The sequence below is a fragment of the Monodelphis domestica genome, chromosome 6, assembly GCF_027887165.1.
Source record: "Monodelphis domestica isolate mMonDom1 chromosome 6, mMonDom1.pri, whole genome shotgun sequence".
Lineage (NCBI taxonomy): Eukaryota > Metazoa > Chordata > Mammalia > Didelphimorphia > Didelphidae > Monodelphis > Monodelphis domestica.
The window spans coordinates 60,778,778-60,798,651 of record NC_077232.1 but is presented as its reverse complement, the minus strand read 5'-3'; the positions used below and the strand labels follow the sequence as shown (position 1 = coordinate 60,798,651).

Here is a 19,874-nt window from a genome sequence, read left to right as displayed (position 1 = left end):
CAGGTAGAAGAGCACCAAGGGCTAGGCAATGGGGGTTCAGTGACTTGCCCAGGGAACTAGGAAGTATCTAAGGCTAAATTTGAACCCATGACCTCCTATCTCTAGACCTGGAGCTCTATCCACTGAGCCACTGAGTCACCCCCTATTATGCCTATTTCAAAGATAATGATAATATAAATAATTAATAAAAAGATAAAATAATAATAGCTAACATTTATAAGACACTTACTATGTGCCAGTTTACAAAAAACTTTATACTTCTAATTTCATTAGATCCTCACAATTACCTTTCAAGGTAGGTAAAATCATTATCCTTATTTTAATAATAATAATAGCTAGCATTTACATAGCATCTACTATGTGTCCAGCACCATGCTAAACACTTTAAATTTATTATCTTATTGGATCCTCACAACAATTGTAGGAGGTGGGTACTGTTACCACCCCCATTTTATAGGTGAGAAAACTGAGGCAAACAGAACTCAAATGGCAAATCTAGTGTCACACAGTATCTGAAGATCTTCTTAATTCCATTCCTAGCACTCTATCAGCTGTACCACTGACAGACTCATTAAGTCTCTTCCTAACCTTCTCAGAAACTTCCTAATTGGTTCAGAAAACAAACCTGGAGTCTGGAAGACCCAAGCTGAAATCCAGTTGCAGACCCATACTAGTTGTGTGGTCTGGGGAAAAGTCACTTAATCCTGTTTACCTCAGTTTTCTCATCTGTCACATGAGAAAACTTGACCTTGTCTGCCTCAGTTTCCTCAACTATAAAATGAGCTGGAGAAGGAAATGGTAAACCACTCTAGTACCTGTCAAGAAAACTCCAAATAGAGTCAGGAAGAGTTGAACATGACTGAACGAATAGTTGACAGCTGAATTGAAAATTGAATTGAATCCAGGGATTGACTCAGTTTCTTCAACTGTAAAATGGAAATATTACAAACTACCTCCTAGTATTTTTCTAAAAACCCTTACCTTTGATCTTAGAATCAATACTAAATATCAGTCCAAGACAGAAGAATGGTAAAGGCTGAGGAATTGGAGTTAAGTGACTTATGCAGGGTCATACAGATAGGAAGCATTTGAGTTCAGATATGAATCTAAGATCTCCCATCTAGGCTTGACTCCCAATCCACTCAAATCCACTACCTACACCCCTTCTAGCATTTTTGTGAGAATAAAATGAGATATCCATGAAGTCCTTTGCCAACCTTAGAGCACCCTGTAAGTGCCAGTTGTTATTGTTGGTTTCCAACTCTGGGTGCCCCATTTTAGAAGTCTGTGTACTAGGGTCTCGCTTCCAAGTGATGAGCTAAACTGAGGAGAGGGATGGGAGTATGAGATGGGTACTGCTTTGCTACCACCAGAAGATGAACCTGCTACCCCGGGATGATTCTCCAGTGAAGAATATAGCCAGTCCCACTTCTTGCTGTTTCCTGACACCCTCCCTTCTCCCACATCCAGGGTTATACCCATTATACCCTGGCTGCATTTTCCTGCCTAACCCCTAGTTTTCTGCCATCTTGCTGAATGTTTAATTTCTGGCTCTGAATTTGAACTAGTCATTCACTTGATCTGCTGATTCCATAACTTGGGCATTAGATACAGATTAACACACCCATTTTTCTCTCTCTCCCTGGCCCCCATGTTGACTCTCTTAAATTCTGTGCATTTAGTCTGAGATAAGGGTCTACTAATCTCTAGCTAATCCCCAACCCAGACTCAACCACTGTACGTCCCCTGCAGGGGCCAAAAGGACACATACACCAATGACCCATGGAAGTGTTTCCAAAGAATGGTAACCAGGACCTCCAGCAGAGTCAAAACTAAGGATGCTGCCTTAGCCTGAAGAAGAGAACACTTGGGATGGAGAGGCAACATACCACAGAGGTCCCTAAATATCTAAGAGCTGTCATTTTCAAGAGAGATTAGACATGTTTTATTTGAGAATCAGCATGGTGTATTGGATAGAACACTAGACTTGAAGTCAGGAATCAATCCAAAAGCATTAATTGTTTATTGTGTTGGATGCTTGGCTAAGAGCTGGGGCTCCAAAGTAAAAACTACATCCTGAGTTCAGATCAGACACTTAACTAGCTGTGTGGCCCTAGGTAAGTCACTGAACCTCTTTGTACCTCAGTTTCCTCATATGTAAAATGAGGGGGTAAGACCTAATGGTCTCTAAAATTCCTTCTGCCTCTATGATCTATGGTCCTATTATTTTCCTACCTGGTCATGGAGGTCAGAACTAGAAATTAGATGAAGTGGAAATTAAAGAGTGAATACTTTTAGTTCAATAGAAGAAAAGTTAGTTGGAAGACTCATCCCCAAATTGTAGGTCAAGAGCTCTCCATTGTGGAACGTAATCAAACAATGGACCTGATGATTGTTTGTTAGAAAAGTTATAGAACAGAGTCCTATTCAGATACAGTCTATGTTTAAGAATCTTTTTGCAGGTAGGTAGGTGGCTCAGGAGACTGAGAGACAGACCAAGAGATGGGAAGTCCTGGGTTCAACTCTGACCTCAGATACTTCCTAGCTGTGTGACCCGGGGCCTGTCTCTTAACCCCCATTGTCTAGCCCTTACTGCTTTTCTGCCTTGGAACCAATATAGAGCATTGATTCTAAGATGGAAGGCAATAGCTTTAAAAATATCTTTATTATTTTCTCTCTGCTCCAAGACTGTCCGTGTGAATTACCTTCTACTTGAACCAAGAAAAATTATTTCAAATGAAGTCCTTGTATGATATTGATAAGACATGCAGCCATTCACTTCTGGTTTTAAGCACTGCATCCTTTTGCAAGGTGAGTCTCATGTGGCCCCCGTCGGTTCTCTGATCCTGGGTATGTTTCTGCATATAAACCATAACATAGGATAGTCATGTATAAGACACCCATGTATGTTACTCTCTGGGACCATGCAGAGGTATATGTTTCTGTTAAACCAAACTAGAAAGGCCTACTTTTAACCAGCTCAGCTGCCTAAGTGCAGAATCTTTAAATTTTTAATGATGGGGCATGCTTCCCATTTTTCAGGCAAATCCAGCCTTCACCAACTAAAGAAAGGTAAGATGTTTTCTTGCTGAGGAAAGACTACTTAAGACCTGTATACAAAGATACTTTGTTGACTGCTTCCCAAATTCCCTGGAGTCTGTGAGAAACGCCTACCCCAAAGAACTCTGCTAAACTAGGAAAACTCTCCCTTACCTGCTTTTTTTGCCTGCCTTTATGACCAACTCTTAGTCATTCTCCATTTGCAAAAAGAAATAGGTTCAAGCCCAATCTTCTCTTGCCTGGACTGTTACAGTAACCTCCTAATAGTTCTTCCTGCCTTATTTCTCCCCAATCCACCATCAAGAAACCATAATGATTCTCCTAAAAAATCTGACCATAACATTCCCCTCCTTTTTTAACTCCACTGACTCTCTATCATCTTTAGCATCAAATGAAAAATCCTCTATTCAGCCTTTTGACATTATTTTTAGTTGTGTCTGACTCTGATCACATTTCAAGTTTTCTTGGCAAAAAAACCAAAAAAACTGGAGTGACTTGCTGTTTCCTTTTCTGGTATATTTTACAGTTGAAGAAACTAAGGCAAACAGTGTTAAGTGACTCTCTCAAGGTCATACAGCTAGTAAGTGTCTGAGGCCAGATTTGAAATCACAGATTTGAAATTCATGTCTCCACCTAGTTGACCCATATCTGGCCAGTAAAGTCCTTCACAGCCTGGCTCCAACCATCTATCAAAACTAATATCTATTCTCAACCCTTCACACCCTCTATAGTTTAAATAGGCCATCCAGCTGTCCCTCACCTATGATACTCCATCTTCTACCTCCTTGGCTGCTCCTCATGCCTAAATGCAATCAATCTCTCTTCACTTTGACCTCTTGGAATCTCTAATTTCCTTCAAAGTTCAGCTCAAACATTGCCTTCCACATGAAAGCTCTGGAGCTTTTCATAATTTCCCTCCAGCTAATAATGCTCCATCATCACATTTTTCTGTACTGCTTTTTTATGGTCTCTTTTTGTCTTTCTGAGAGGACGTAAGCTCTTTGAAGGAAGGCATTGTTTCTTAGCAGAGCTAGCCTGGCATCTAGCACTTGGCAAACATTTAATAAATGCCTGTTGCTTGATTGCCTATAAATTGTGTCTCCAAGCTCAGCTTTAATATCAGACATGGTCAGCACCTATCCAGCATCAGACAAAGGTTAAAGAATCTCAGTAGTAATCATGGCATGAACAACAACAAGGATAATACCAACGATGACAATAATATTTGTTTCAGTACTTCTGGTTCCAGGATGTCACCAGTGTGCCCAATATTCCCTCTGCCAAGCACATAGGTCACAAACCTCCTCCATACCTTAGGAAATGTTGTGGTCAGTGGAAAGGCATTGCCCAGTGGCGAGCCTTCTGGCAGTGAGTTTCTTTGCACCTGCCTTTAGAGCTTGTTAAAACATGACAAAGCTTGCATCCTATTGGCATAGCTTTCAAGGACTTAAGGTCAACACCATAATGAGGAATCAGAAAAGGACATTTAGTGAGACAATAGTAATAATTATAGGTGGCATTACATGGTATTTAAAGACAAAGAAACTACTTGATGGTTTTTTGGGGGTGGATAAGGGTCCCTGCCCTTCACATTCCAGAACTATGATTTCATCAGCATAGGAAGGAAATTCTCTTAACCTATACAAATTAATAGCAGTTTATAATTATTTTTGCTAGCATACATAGTTTTGCAAGGCATTTTACAAATAGCTCATCTCTTCCTCACAATCACCCTGGGAGGTAAGGCGTTATTATGATCCCCATTTTACATATGAGGAAACTGAAGCAGACAGAGGTTAAATGACTTGACCAGGTTAACACAGGGAGTATATGTCTGAGGCTGGCTTTGTACTCAGCTCTTCCTGACTTTAAGCCTAACACTGTATTTATTATATCACTCAGTTGCCTGGATACCCTATAGAGACTGAATGTTCAGCACAATGAAGTCTCCAAATTTTTTCCAAGAAGAATTGCATGGATGAATTGGAACTAATTTCAGAGAGAAGGTACTAACATGAAGGGGCAACAGAAAAGGCTTATTGAAGGTTAGGTTTTACTTAGGACTTGAAGGAAGTGAAGGAATATGGGAGGTAGAGAGATGAGGATGGAGAGAATTCCAGGTAAGGGGAAAATGCAGAGTTTGGAGAGGAAGTATTTTGCTCAAGGAACAGCAAAAGAGCTAGTGTCCTCGAGCTGCTAGGTGGTTCAGTGGATAGAGAACAAGTCTGGAAATGATAGGAGATCTTAGGTTCAAATCTGGTCTCAGATACTTCCTATCTGGTATTCTATCCACTGTATCACTTATCTGTACCTTCCCCCACTTCATTTTTGGAGATAATTAATGATATCACAGGGTGATGCATTTACTTACTGGAGAAATAGATTTAAATGAGGCAGTTACACAAAATCATCAGCCTCACTCTCTCTTCCAGAGTCAAAGTCTAGTAGATACCAGGCCAAATATGTAGGAGGAAAGCCAAGAAAAGAGAGTATCATGAAAATCCAGAGATAAAAAAGTATCCGTTAGTTTTCAGCTCTGATATCTTTTTCTAATGTAATATGGGTTCTTCCTCCAACATCTCAGATGTGGAGAATTCAAACCATTGTGATGCTATGTGGCATATAAAACTGATATGGACACTGTCTATCCTGTGGAAGAGATAGCCTATTGGGCAAAGAAAGAAGGTAATTCTCAGTGTTTCAGAACATTCCCCAGATATCCTGAGACAAATGGCTTAGGTCTTCACTGAGATTCACATCTATAGCAATGGCTCTTTGGGATTTGGATTGTCTATCCTTTCTTGCTAAGTAGTGATCCAGACCAGCTTCTGTCCTTATAAGCTCCAGGAGAATAGGCGTACCTTATAGGCACCCTAGGGACAGATGAACTTTACAACTCAGGAAGGATTATCTGAATTGTTCTTGTAAACTTTAGGCAAGGGTTGATTAGTGATTATTAACTTTTATTTAAAAGGAAAAAATGAATAAACAAATGAACAAACTAAAGAAGGAAGGAAGGAAGGAGGAAAGGAGGGAAGGAGAGGAGAGAAGGAGGAAGGGAGAAAGGGAAAGAAGGAAGGAAGGAAGGAATGAACAAATGAGTGAACAAGCTAAGGAAGGGAGGAAAGAGGAAAGGAATAAAGGAGGGAAGGAAGGAGAGAGGGAGGGAAAGAGGGTCAAAGGGAAGAATGAAGATGTTACCTGAAGTTAATAAGGCTTTTTCAGCTGTGGAATAGCTTCTCATTTTTAATAATTAAGAGCAATAACCATCCTAACGTAGCCTTAGAGGAACATTCTTCTATAACTAAGAGTGGTATAGACATTCTTCTCTGCTGGGTATAATGGACTTGTTAGTTCAAGAAGATTCATGTAATTTATAAAATTAATTTATAGGAAAAATGAGTATTCATAAAAATACAACTAATTGGGTTAAGATGACATATTCACAGAGCAGCACTTTAACTGCAGAGGATTCAAAAGCCTTCAAGATGCAAATTAAGCCATCAATCCTCAAAACCTCTTTATGGGGAAAGAAACTCATCTTCTACTTTTGCAGATGGGAAGACTGAGGCTAAGTAGAGAGAAGGGTAACTGTGGAATGTCAAAGAAGAGTGAGGAAAGGGGCTCAATAGCTCTGACCCTTGGTCTTTCATTTTCATGAGAAAACCATGTTTCCCAGCACAGGCAGATGCAGCAAGGTACAATGGCAAGGGTTCTGACCCGAGAATCAGAAGACTTTGGTTCTAGCCTCAGTTTTCCTATTAGTAGACCACAGAGATTAAAATAGAAAACCTCTAAGTGCCCCCAAGATCTAATATCCTCAGAAGCTCAGGGTCACTGTAGACCTGGTAACTATGGAACTGGTTCCATCGTGGGATGCCCACATGGCCAGGTCATTGGCTGTGCTCACCCATTGGGACGGAGGTCAGGCAGGGGTCGATCCAGGGGTAAGCGGTCACTGAGGTAAGCATTGTAGCCATAATATTGGAACTGCTTCAGGGCAATGCGTCTGCTTTCAGGGCTGAGGTCCTGGCCCCAGTGGGCAAAGAGGGATGAGTCTGTGAAGGCTTCTGCAGCACTCTCCTCTGGTTTGGCAGGGGCTTCTGGAAAAACACAAAGAACAAGGAAACATATGAGATCAAAGCTTGTTTTATAGGAGTTAGGCAGCCTTTAGGGAATCATCACCCAGAGAGTTCTAGTATTTCCCCCCAAAGCATCAGGACTCTGGAAGACCTGGGGTTAATTCCCAGCTTTGCCACTGATTAACTATATGTGTTTAGTAGCATAGTAGAATCTCTCCAGGTCTCAGTGTCCTCATCTGTAAAATGGGTGGGTTGAATTGGAAGCTGTCCGAAGTTCCTTCCAGTCCTAAAAACTGATGATTCATTCATTTGGAATGTGGGAGTGAATATATGAGAATTCCAATTAGTGAGCCAAGTCATACAATATTTAAAAGAAAGTTTCATTGCTTTTGGATACAAAAGTGGGAATTACCAAGTGGAATGAGGTCAGGTAATGAAAAAATAATGATCCACAATAGGCTTGTATTATATAATAATGTATCATAAATGTATTAAAGTCCTGACTGACTTATCCCTGCCGCCCCAGGTGGTTTCTGACCTTTTCTTCAGTAAGAATCTGAATTATTCCAAATCCCAGTGTAGTGTGATTGGAATCAAAGAAGCTCAAAGTAGGAAAGAAATGAGGTTTCCCTGGGATCTCTTTGGGCATCATTGGGAATTCAGAAGATTACAGCTTTGGAGCTAGAAGAGACTAGTCCAACCTCCTGGTTTAACAGATAGACAAAAAAAAAAAAACAAAAAACAAAACCAACAAAACACATCTCAAAACAAACAAACCAAAAACAAATATAAACTTGGGCCCCTAGAGGTTAAAGGACTTGTCCAAGGACATACAGGTGTTAAGCTCATGGATGAAATTTGACCCTGGATCTGCCGACATGGGAGTCATTTTTTGCATGATCTACTTCTCAAGACTAGAACAGTGAGAAAGTTCTGAGTTTGCAGGTAATGAGGTGGTTCAGCAAGACCTTGAGATGGGAGGTTCTGGGTTCAAATTTGATCTCAGGCACTTCTTAAATGTGTGACAAGTCACTTAACCCCCACTGCCCTAGCCCTTAGCACTCTTCTGCCTTGGAACCAAAACACAGTATTCACTCTCAAAAGGAAGGTAAGAATTATAAGAAAACAAAGAAACTTGGAGTTTACTTTAAAGGACTACATAAAAGCCAGTGTATTATTATTTCTATTATTACTTACATCCCTTTCCCCTAGCTTCCTCTGTGACTTCAGGTGGGGTAGTTCCTCTCTTTTCCTGAACTCTCTCTTTTTAACAATAAGGGGGAGGTTGGACTTGCCATCCTCCCAGAGTCCCTCTAGCTTTGGAGTTCACTCAACATGCATTTCCTGGGCTCCTATTTTGTGACCAGAAAGACTCTTCACAAAGAAGTTTTGGGGGTGGGGAGGAAGACAAGGAGAGGAAGGGCAAGCAACAGGAAATACCATTGATAACCCAGGAAATCCATCTGGAACAATCAATGGCTGGGTTAGGGAGAGGGCAACAGATGGCAGGGCTCAGCCTTTTTATTCCAGACTGAGAAGCTTATAACAGCAGAAACACTGACACTTCAAAAGATCAGAATGGGATTTGAGGATTAACATGTTTGTACCCAAATGTACAGCTTTCCTCATCCCCAGGCCCACTCCATCCGTTGGACTGGACGACTGCAGAAGCCTCTTTGGGATATCACCCACTTTTTGAGTATCAACCTAAGACATGATGTGGAAGATTGGACTTGGAGTCAGGAATCCCTGCTACCACCCCTTCTACCCAACACACATATTAGCTCTAGGACTGACTAAGTCCCTTAACTGCCCTGAGCCTCAGTTCTCCCTTTCAGCTCTAAAACTAGGATCCCAACTAAAAAGGGATGCATCATACAGTTCAGTCAAGATAAAACAGAATAAAGAACAGCTGAGTCAGATATAGGGCTGTACCAAGCTGCTCCAGAGAAAATTGCTCCAAGTCTCCCCCTACTCCCCTATTTTCTAGTGCCAAAAAAGCAGATTTTCATTTTGTTTAATGAAGTTTTCTTATTTTTTTGTCCCACCCCCATGCCCCTGCTCCAACACCCTTAATAAGGAACCGACACCTAAGACCTTTTTTTGTAAATGTGGTAAATGTGAGTAAATGTGGAGTCAGAGGTTACCCCCATGCTCATCCCCAAGACTTTCCAAAGGTAAGCTAACAATCACACAAGAATCACAATTTAGAATCATAGCTAGAATCATCATTTCAGCTACATTAGACCCCTCATTTTACATCTGAGGATAGGTTAAGGATAGGAAAGAGTGCCTTAGCTAAAGTCCCATAGGAAGCAAGTAATAGAACCTAGATTTGAATCCAAATCACCTGACTCCAGAGCCAGTATTTTTCCCCCATTATAACATATTGCCTTTATTCTGACTTCATCCTCCTGCCCTGCAACGTCAAGGGAAAAGTGTTAGTCAGCTCCCAGGTTCCTCTCTCTTCTTTCTTCCTGCCTCCATTCTTTTATCTCTTCTATCATATTTCCTTTGATTATCTGTTCTCTCTTCTGTTTCTTCTTTCTTGCCCCTAATTCTCTATACTCTTTACTTAGTATTCTCCCCTTTCTTTTATTTTCTTTCTTCTATATTAACTTCATTTTTCTTCTTTCTCCCCTCCATTCTATCCTCTCTTTCAATCTATTTTGTTTCTTCTTTTGCCTCTCCGTTCTTATATTTCACTCTCCCCTTTTATTATTTTTCCATCATTCCTTCCTGATTTTCTTTCTCTCCATTTTTTCTTCTCTCTCACCTTTTTCTCCTTTTCTTTTATCTACTTTTCCTTCTCTCTTCTTTCATGTCGCTTTCCTGTCCCTTCTCAACTGTCCCTCATTTCTCCATCTTTACCTTCTATCTCTTCCTGTCTCCCTCATCCTCACTTTCACATCCTGATACTATCTTTCTTTTTAGTTTCCTATCCCACAAATCTGATAAACATACCATCTATGTCTTCATCTAAGTAATGAATAAAAAACAAAACAAATAAAAGACTCTCAAAATACCTGGAGACACTCCACTAGAGATTTCCAGAGAATATCAATGAATTTAACTACCACTAAATGGTTGAATATAGTCAGACAACAAGTTCCAAACCAGTTCAAGAATTTTCTGTCATCAAGCTCTCACTTTTACATCTTGTCTACCAAGATATCACAATGGGGTGATGGTGGGGAGAGAGACTTTATCAAATGCTTTGCTAAAATCCAGGCCTACTACGGCTAAAGCATCCCCTTACTATTCTGAAAATATAATTAGTCTAGCAAAGCTTGTTTTTTATAAGCTCATACTGGTGCTTAATAAGCTTAGTGATCATCTTTTTCCTTTCTCAGTTATCTTCAGCTATTCATTTAATAATCTTTCAAATCATTGTTTGAAGATTCCAAATTCTTCTCTTTTTGGAAAGTCAAGATAAAATGTGTTCTCATTCTCCATAATTCCTCAAAGAACACAGAAAGTAGTGATTCAGCAATTATATCTGCCAGTAACTCAGTAGCCAAATTTACCAGCTCTTCAAGACTTTTCAGATACCATTCATTGAAGCCTGCCATCTTGGACTCACCAAAGGCAATTAAGTGATCTCTTGCCATTTCTTCACTTATCTTGGGATATATATGTTATACGATCATCTAAATCAGTCAATATACTGGTTTATATTTAAGGGATAAGCCCTGCAGAGGTGACTTTTCTGAAGTGCTAAGGCTTTATTTTTTATGCATTTGAAAGTGAGATGTACAACTGAGAGTAGCTATCCAAATATCTGTCCATTCTGTAAACCTAGAAGAGTATGAAATCTTGGGAAAGCATCATCTCCCAGAGTGCAGTCCTTAGTGGACTGCCAAATAATTTCTGGGATTGATGAGTTTCTGATGGTGACTCAGGAATTTTTTTACATTATCCTTACCCTATTCTCCTTCTTCCACACTCCTTTCCTTTGAGCTCTATTCTAACCTGGAAAGGGCTTTGAGCTAGTGTGAGCAGTCTATCTGTAGATCCAGACCATTCTCAGCTTTTACCTTCTGAGAGGTACCAGATACCAAGAGGCTCCAAAAACAGAAGATGGATCTCTTTTTGACCAGCATGAAGACTCTGATGTCAGCATTTCTTATCAGAAATATGACTTGATTTCACTTTGGGTAACATACAATGCCAGTCACCTAGCTTCCATACCCATACAAAGTTAGGTGCAAGTGAAGCAATGGAAAGAGCCTTGGTCTTGACTGGAGTCATGAGATCAAAGTTTGATTCCTGGCTCCAAAACTTATAAATGATATAACCCCAGCCTGCCCCCCCCTCCTCTCTCTCTCTCTCTCTCTCTCTCTCTCTCTCTCTCTCTCTCTCTCTCTCTCTCTCTCTCTCTCTCTCTCTCTCTCCTCATCTCTTCCCCTCAATCTCTTCCTTATAAAATGGGGATAATAATACTTATACCAGATCACAAGAAAGCATGGTACAGCAACATGGTCTGAATTCAGAGTTAGAAGACCTGGGTTCAAATCCTGCCTGGACCTTAGCTCTTCATGAGTAGGAGAAGGAGTTTGGATAGGTAACATCTAAGGTTTCTTTGAGTTCTAAATCAATGATGCTCTAAAGATATTAGGCAACTAGGTGGCAAAATAGATAAAGCATTGGATGTAGATTTGGGAAGACCCGAGTTCAGATTTGACTATAGGACCCTGGGCAAATCACTTAACCCTGTAAGCTTCAGTTTTCTCATATAAAAATGACTTGTTGGAAAAAAATAGCCAACTGCTCAGTTTGCCAAGAAAACACCAAATGGGGTCATGAAGAGTCAGACTCAACTGAAACTACTGAAAAACTGAAAGGTATTAAACTCACAGAAATGTGAACTAAGATTATTTCTGAGAGGTAACAGTAGAAACCACTATCATTCTACCAATCTTATAGCAGTGCCACTCTGGCCTCTTCCCAAATTCCTGAAACAAATATTTGGAATGTATATTTGCCTGGCATATAGTAGGTACTTAGTAAATGCTCATTCCTTTCTCTTCCCTTTTATACTTCTAAACCCTTCACCTGCAGCAACATCAGCTTCTCCTTGTCTTGGTGCATCAATTTTCATTAGCCAATTTGCAGCAGAAAATTCATCTGAAAGGACACTAATCACTTAGCCCTTTGAAGTAAAATAAGAACATTTGAAAGATTCACAGTAAGGATGACATTTCTGAACTTCGACAGAAAGATTGACTTTCTTTCTCTTTCTTGACATTTCCCAGAGAAAACGTATGTAAATCTCTGTTTTTCTTTCATCCACATGGTATCTCAAAGGGTTTTATCATTTAATTATTCCTGGAGGCAGGCAACAGGTGGGTGTGAAATCTCTTCCCAGCCAGCCAGCCAGCCAGAAAGTTCTTAGAGATGCTTTGTCCACCAGAGGCAGCTTGAATGGATACACATCCATTCATCATGACTAGACTTCATCCATTCTCATCATTTGCTCTCCAGGCAGAGGTATGTAAAAGCCTGGAACAGATGGTCTGTGGGTGGAAAATACCACAATGAGGAGCTACTATCCCAAGATTTGGAAACAGGAAATGTGATGATGGACTAAGGAAGGCTGTATAATATTTCTTTCTTGAGTATCTTATTAATATTTTAAAAAATACATTTATTAATATCTTTATCCCAACCCAATAGAAGTCTCTTTTGTAATGCATAAGTGTAAGCAAGCTAAATGATCAAAAACATCTATCTTAAAATGCTTGTTCCACTCCGATTCCTTGGCCCACCACCTTTCTATCGAGATGAGCTACATGTTTTATAATCAGCCCTTTGAAGTTATGATTGGTCACTGCATTGATCAGAATTCTGAAGACTTCCAAATGCTGTCAGTGTTATTGTTTTCATCACATATTATTCTCCTATTTCTGCATCAGTCCATGCAAAATTTTCCCAAGTTTCCCTGAATTCTTCCTATTTTACATTTATTATTGAACAATGATAGTCTAGTATGTTCACATACAATTTTCTATTTGACCATTCCTCGGTAGATAGGTACTGACTTTCCTTCTGTTTCCGAAGCAATCATTTTGAAGGAGAAAGCTATGTATTTTCCAACCAAATTATCCTGAGGGAAGCCAGCTGAAATGTTCTGGGTCCTTGCTCTCCATCAGCACCATAATTGCCCCTTGGGACTTGACCTCCAGAATAAGATCACAAGGAAGAACACATTTGCTGGAGGAACTTCTATTTAGAGTCTTATAAATTAGTCAGTGGATCCATTTGTCAAAGAGCACCTCCAACAATTTGAATTCCCAGAGTATCTCTCCTTCTCAAAGAATTCCTATAACTGAAAGATATAAGCTCAGAGCTTTGCCTGACCCACCCTGCTCCCCCAGTAATGATTCCATATGAATTCTTGCTTCCTGCAGTCATATCACCTTCTCTTCAAGGGCAGAAGCTATACATATTCTGCCTTGTGTCACACATCCTCCAAGGACCAGTTGGGGCTCCACCAATAATAATAATAATGATGATGATGATGATGACACCAACAACAACAATAATGATGGTGATAGCTACCATTTGTAGAGCACTTTAAGGTTTGTAAAGCACTTTGATCTTCATATTGTTTAGGACTTTAAGAACTCCAAAGAAGACAGTGATTCTACACAAAGCATCTCCTCCCCCAATTCTAGGTGCATAGCATCAATGTTCAGTAGAAGTTGGCTAACTGAAGGCTCAGATATGGAGAGGCAGTGTGGGACCATGGGAAGCACACTGGATTCTGTCAGAAGACCTGGGTTCAATAAGGGAGCTGAACTTGAAGTCAGGAAGACTTGAGTTCAAATACACTCTCAGATACTTATCAGTTATATGACCTTGGGCAAATCACAATCTCTATTAGCCTCTTTTCTCTTATTTTTAGATGGGGATAATAATAGAACTTACCTCACAGGGCAGTTGTAAGGATCAAATTAATTAATATTTGTAAAGCGCTTTGCAAAACTTTAAAATACTTTATAAATGATAGCTATTATTGTTGTTATTGTTAGTATTATTATTAATGATCCTAGGTAAGTCAATTCATCCCTGTAGGTCTCAGTTTCCTCATTAGGAAGATGAAGGAATTAGACTAGATAACATTCTAAGGTCCCATCCATCCCTAAATCAGTGATTTTATGATCTTCTATGTCTGTCTTCTTAATCTCAAAATGAAGGGGTTAGATTAGATGATCTCTAAATTCCTTTCAAGCTCTAAAATGTTAATTCTGTGACCTCTCTGGGTCTCAGTTTCTTCATCTATAAAATGGACGGGTTAGGCACCCTCTATATTTCATTCTAGCTCTATAATCCTAGCTCTTTGGGCCAAGGAGCTGGTCATCTTTCCCCTGCTCAGGCCTTTATTCTTAGAAGATGGGGCCTGCTGGAGGGGCCTGGAGGAAATAAAGGCTTGGTTCATGTGTACAGGTCAGCGCCTGCCCACCCCTCACCCAAACATGACTTCCAAGTCACAGCACCAACTCCACATGCCCTTGGTTTTGAACAGAGATCATTTCTGTGGATGTCTGCAGAGTCCCCGACCCCAACTGTGAGCCCATGAATAAAAACCTTTTCTCTCTCTATGTGAGACTGTGAGGTTCTCTTCCCTACATCCAAATGCTTCAGTTAGCGTGGATTTTATTAGTCACCCTAAAACCAATACTTCATTGTGCATTTTCTCCCTCTAAAAGAAAAAAAGGCCCTTTAATAATTACAGATGACATTCTGAAAATGCCACAGTATGGTCTCAGAGATATGTTTGAGACTCAAAGCATCTAGACCACTAATGAGAGTGGGGAATTTTGGATTAGGAACATTCCTGTGGCTTTCAGAAGAATATACTGATACAGTAGGAAAACAGCCCAAGAGCAGCTTGCCGGGCTTTGGCAATTAAGTGCTATAACAGGAGAGGATAATAACCCTGTGCACTGGCTAATCAGGGGAGCGAGATGGGCCCATCTGGAGACACAGCCAGGATTCCAAGCTGCCTCGGAGGCCATAGGAACTGCACTGGAAGGACCGCCATTGTCGCCACTGCCTGACAAAGCAGCCTTAACACTTCCAGTTCCTTCGTTTGGGGTCTTTTCAGTCTCAACTTTCCCTTGAGGCAAAGAGAGGGGGCATGAAGGACCCAGGGATTAGAAGGGGAGAAAGCATGATGGTAGGAAAAAAGAGATGAGACCAGCTGAAGAACAACTTTCATAACAGGCCAAGAGTTCAGAGAATGGATAAACTATCCCCTCATGGGGGATGCCATCCATCATTTCAATGAGAATATACTTCTAAAGTGATTTTGCAAACTGTCAAGTGCTTTGCAAGCCCTATAAGCCTATGTCAAGGTGAACTATTCTCATTAGGATTATCATTATGGTGCCCACACAGAGCCCGGTTATCTATTTGGATTATGATTATTTCCTCCCCTGGTCCTGGCTGGTGTGTTGATGATGATGACTCCTAGATGAAGAGAAAATTTAAGTTTCTGGGTAGTTTACCTTTTCTTTCCCCAGTAATATGGTAGAGCTCAGGCTAAGAGTGTCCAAGGACTGCGTCACCACCCTCATTACCTTCAGGCTCAGGAGAGGAATAATAATAATAATAATAATTCAGAAAGATAAGAGGTTGATTCATGGGCCTGGTTTAAAGTTTTATCAGCCATATTGGAAGGGAGAGAAGCAGAGCTGGGGTGCAAAACAGGGCAATGACTTTCCAGAGTGGACACTGGGGGGAGTGGGTTCAGGCTGGAATCCTCCAGAGGAGGTGTACTTCTGGGCCCTCACCAGTCTAGAGGGCTTCAAAGCCTGCTTCTATCCCCACCAGAGAGGCAAAGAGAGAACAGGAGATTTATCCAAGGTCACACAGTGAGGCTGTGGGAGAATTACAACTAATCTTCTGACTCCAAAGACTCTTTCCTTGGCAGTTAAGTAGTACCCAGGATAGAGCTTATAGTCTGGAAGATCTAAATTCAAATTATGCCTAAGATTGATGCTAGCTGTGTGACCCTGGGCAAGCTACTTAACTTCTGCCTGCCTCTGTTTCTTCAACAGTAAAATGGATTTAATAATATTGATCTCTCTGGGGTTATTGTGAGGATCAAATGAGATTATATATAAATTGCCTGGTATATAATAGATGCTCAATAAGTCTTTCCTTCTTTCCTCTCTTCCTCCTTTCCTTCCTTCCTCCCTTTCTTCCTCCCTCCTTTTCTTCCTTTCTCTCTTTCTTCCTCTCTCCCTCCCTTCCTTTCTTTTCTCCCTCCCTCCTTCCCTCCCTTCCTTCTTTCATTCCTTCCTTCATTCCTCCCTCCCTTTCTTCCTTCCATCTTTCTTTTCTCCTTCCTCCCTCCTCTCTCCCTTCTTTCTTTCCTTCCCTCCATCTCTCCTTTCTTGTCCTGTGCAAGTGCACAAAGGGAAGCATAGACTCCTAGCTCTGGAGCTATAAGGGACCCTAGAGGCTATCTGGATCTTCATTTTACAGATGAAGAAACTAAATCTCAGGAAGGTTCAGTAACCTGTTTCAGAGGTGAGCTCAAACACCAGACCAGGTCCTTTGACTCCAGGGAGAGTATTCTTTCCACAAGATGTGTATAAAAGATCTGAAACAGGTCTGAACATTTACTTATTCTTCCCTCTAGCTGGGTTAACTAGCCCCCCATTAACAATTCAGGCAGGAGTTGGGCCTGGGTTATGGGCATCTCTTGTGTCCCCTCAATTTATTTGTTGAGCAAGGTTCTCATCTCCAGCTCCTTCAGCTGTGAAGTAATGGGTTGAGTTAATACTCTGCAGGAGACTGACAGGCAGACGCCAGCCAGCAGGAGCCCACTGAAAGCTGACAAGAGACATTTCCATTTCTGGACATTCAATTAGACTTCTTCTTCCAAAATATAGCACCTAATAATGCATTTCAAATAGTGAAAGAAAAAAACACCCCTAAAAGAATTCCACTTTGGGATTTATAACCAACCATAAATGACTATTTAACATTTAATCCATCTTGAACTCCAATTTCTAAAGTGCTCTAAGTGGAAGTTGCCTATTTCTTTTCCTAGAATAAACTGATAGATAGAGTGGTATCACCAAGCCCATTTCACATATGATGAAAACTGAGGTTTGGATAAGTTAGGTTCATAGGATAGCAGAGCTAGAAGAAACCTTAGCCATCCTATAGTTGAAATAGCCTGTCATTTCAGAACTAGAAGGGACCTTGGAGGGAGGCATGGGAGCCACTTTCTCTCTAGAACATTCTTGACACAGGTACACCCAGCCTCCCCTATGACCCCTCATTTTGTAGAGCAGAGAAACAATCCCTAGAGAGGTGAAGTATTTTGTGTTAGGTTGCACAGCAGAGCGAACAGTAGATGGCAGAATCTAAACTAAGACTTACGCCAAGGTCTACTGAGTCCAAGTCATGGGAAATTTTCATGAACACATGAAGAGTTGACCTAATTAAAGTAATGAGAGAGACTGGACCTTTGATTTCATTAGTATAGAGAATCTCCTTGGTTAAAAAAAAACTAAACAAAACTTTTAACCACACAATTGGGCATCTTCTTAGAAATTGTATTCTTAGAGAATTGTCTAGAGCTGTGAGAAATGAAGTGACTTGTCCAGAGTTACACAGCAACTGCCCATCTGAGGTGAGATTTGAACCCGTCTTTCTAGCTGGAAGACTGGCTTTCTAGCCACCATGTCATGTGGCTCACAGTAGGTAAGTAAAAAAAAAAAAGTAGAATTAATTATTGAATGTAACTTAGTGATAGATCCAGGTGAAGAGAGAGTTCTTGGGGTAAAAGAGCTGACAGTCCCACCCTATCCCTACCATCACCACTAAAGGTAGCCCAGAAAGCCATTCCTGTCATCAGCAAACAAAACCATATAACATACCAGCTGGCAGAGATTTGAAAACTCAAGTCCTAGCCACTTGTTTTAGAGATGAAAAATAGACCTGAAGAGGAGCAAGGGGCTTACCCAAGGTCCTACCACTGATAAGTGGTAGAGATTTCAAACTCAGGGCTTCATACTTCCAGAATGGCATTTTCCCCTCTAAATCTAAAGATGAAAATTTAGCTCACTAAAGACAAGCAGAGCCTGCTTTTAATGGGGTAGGGTGGAGGAGGGCCAGGACTGATTTACACTTGGGAGCTAAGTCAGCTCTCAGAGATCCTTAGGAATGTTCACTTGCAAACAGTGCTATAATTATTAAAGTCACATACACACATGCACACAAAGAGGCCTGTTACCTCCTCACTCTCATTCCTGCTGCTCTGAATGAAAGACCCTCCAAGCCAAGAGAAAGGCCAAACACCCTATTGGATTATACTTTCCAAACTGAGGTTTAAAATGGAACTTCAGAGCTGCCTGTGGGCAGAGGGATGCTTGAGAGGCAGCACCGTGAACAGCTGTGGCCATACATTTGGCTACTAGCCAAGTCTAGAAGTTCTCATTTTCCTCTCTCTGTTTCTCCCTCATTATTTGGCTTAACCAAGCAAGGAGGGCATGGCGTTCCAAGCAAACACATCGACCACTAGGGGTCACCAGGAGAAACAAGAATATGGAATGGATTTCCCTACAAAGCATTGGATCCTAAGATTTCAAGCTGAAAGGCATCTCAGAGGGCATTTCTTTGACTACCTCCTCTCATTTCAGAGATAAGAAAGATGGGGCACAGAAAAATTTAACCAATTGTCCAAGGTCCCCATGGTAGTAAGTGGCAGAGCCAGGATGCAAACCTAGGTCTTTCCATTCTATGGACAGCTCCCAGACAGACCAAGAGGGATAAAAATAGAAACTATGGCTCATCCTTAGCAGGAGCTTCAAGCCTCTAGAATGGGTGAGTTGCCATAGACTGAGAAGCTTCTTCTGCCAGTGGCTTCCTGCTAAGACAACCTGCTATCTCCTCAAGAAATATTTTGCGATCACAAAGCACTTTCCAGGCATGATTTTAACTCTTTCTCATGACAGCCCTGCAATTTTGGCACAAATATCAACCTCTTCATTTCATTTATTTTTATAATCATTTATCCCATATGTATTTTGTTACTATTAATTCATATTATTTCATGGATCTCACAGAAGTAAAATAATTGACTCAGAAGCACTCAGTCAAACAAGAAGCAGAACTAGAGTCTGAAATCTGGTCTTCCTACTCCTTAGTCAAGGAGCCAAGGCACTATATTGGGAAGAGTTCTGGATGTGGAGTCCGGGGACCTGGATTTGGGTCCTGGCTATGCTCCTTACTACTTTAGGACCTTGGTCAGGCAAGTCACTTAACCAACTTGACTTTGGTTTCCTCATCTGTAAAATGAGAACATATAATGATAAAGGCCCTTTTGAACCTTAGGAACCAGGTTCTTCCTTATGATCCTGTGATGCCTCTGCTTACCCCCAATGAGGAGAAGCATAAACTCCAAAATCTCTTTTAAGCTTCAGAACCAAGTCTGACAAGTCATTAGGCTGTAATGTGATCAGATCCCATCAGCATTCCCCATGGGGGGAGTGTCTGGCTCAGACCCATTATGCTGCTTCTTAAAAGCCCATTACCAGGAAGATGAAGCTAAAACATACTCCAGAGAAGGCTGAGGAGAGTTGAACTCCTCTCAATGTCTTGCTTTTCCCAAAATATTCCTCCTTTGGTTAAATGTTCTCCAATTTAGGTAAGTCCATTTAAGTGTAGATTTATGGGGTTTAGCTGATATGGCCAGTGGCCAGATGTGCA

General features: G+C 40.8%; 1 protein-coding gene across 6 annotated transcripts in view; it reads right to left on the bottom strand.

Moving 5' to 3' along the window:
- GALNT18 (polypeptide N-acetylgalactosaminyltransferase 18) overlaps positions 1–19,874 on the bottom strand; it is a 476,899-nt gene that overhangs the window by 242,762 nt on the left and 214,263 nt on the right. For all 6 annotated transcript variants that reach the window (XM_001379569.4, XM_056802082.1, XM_056802084.1 and 3 more), the window contains exon 2: positions 6,971–7,163. In XM_001379569.4, coding sequence (XP_001379606.1) covers positions 6,971–7,163 — 193 coding nt within the window. The remainder of the gene's footprint in view (positions 1–6,970; positions 7,164–19,874) is intronic.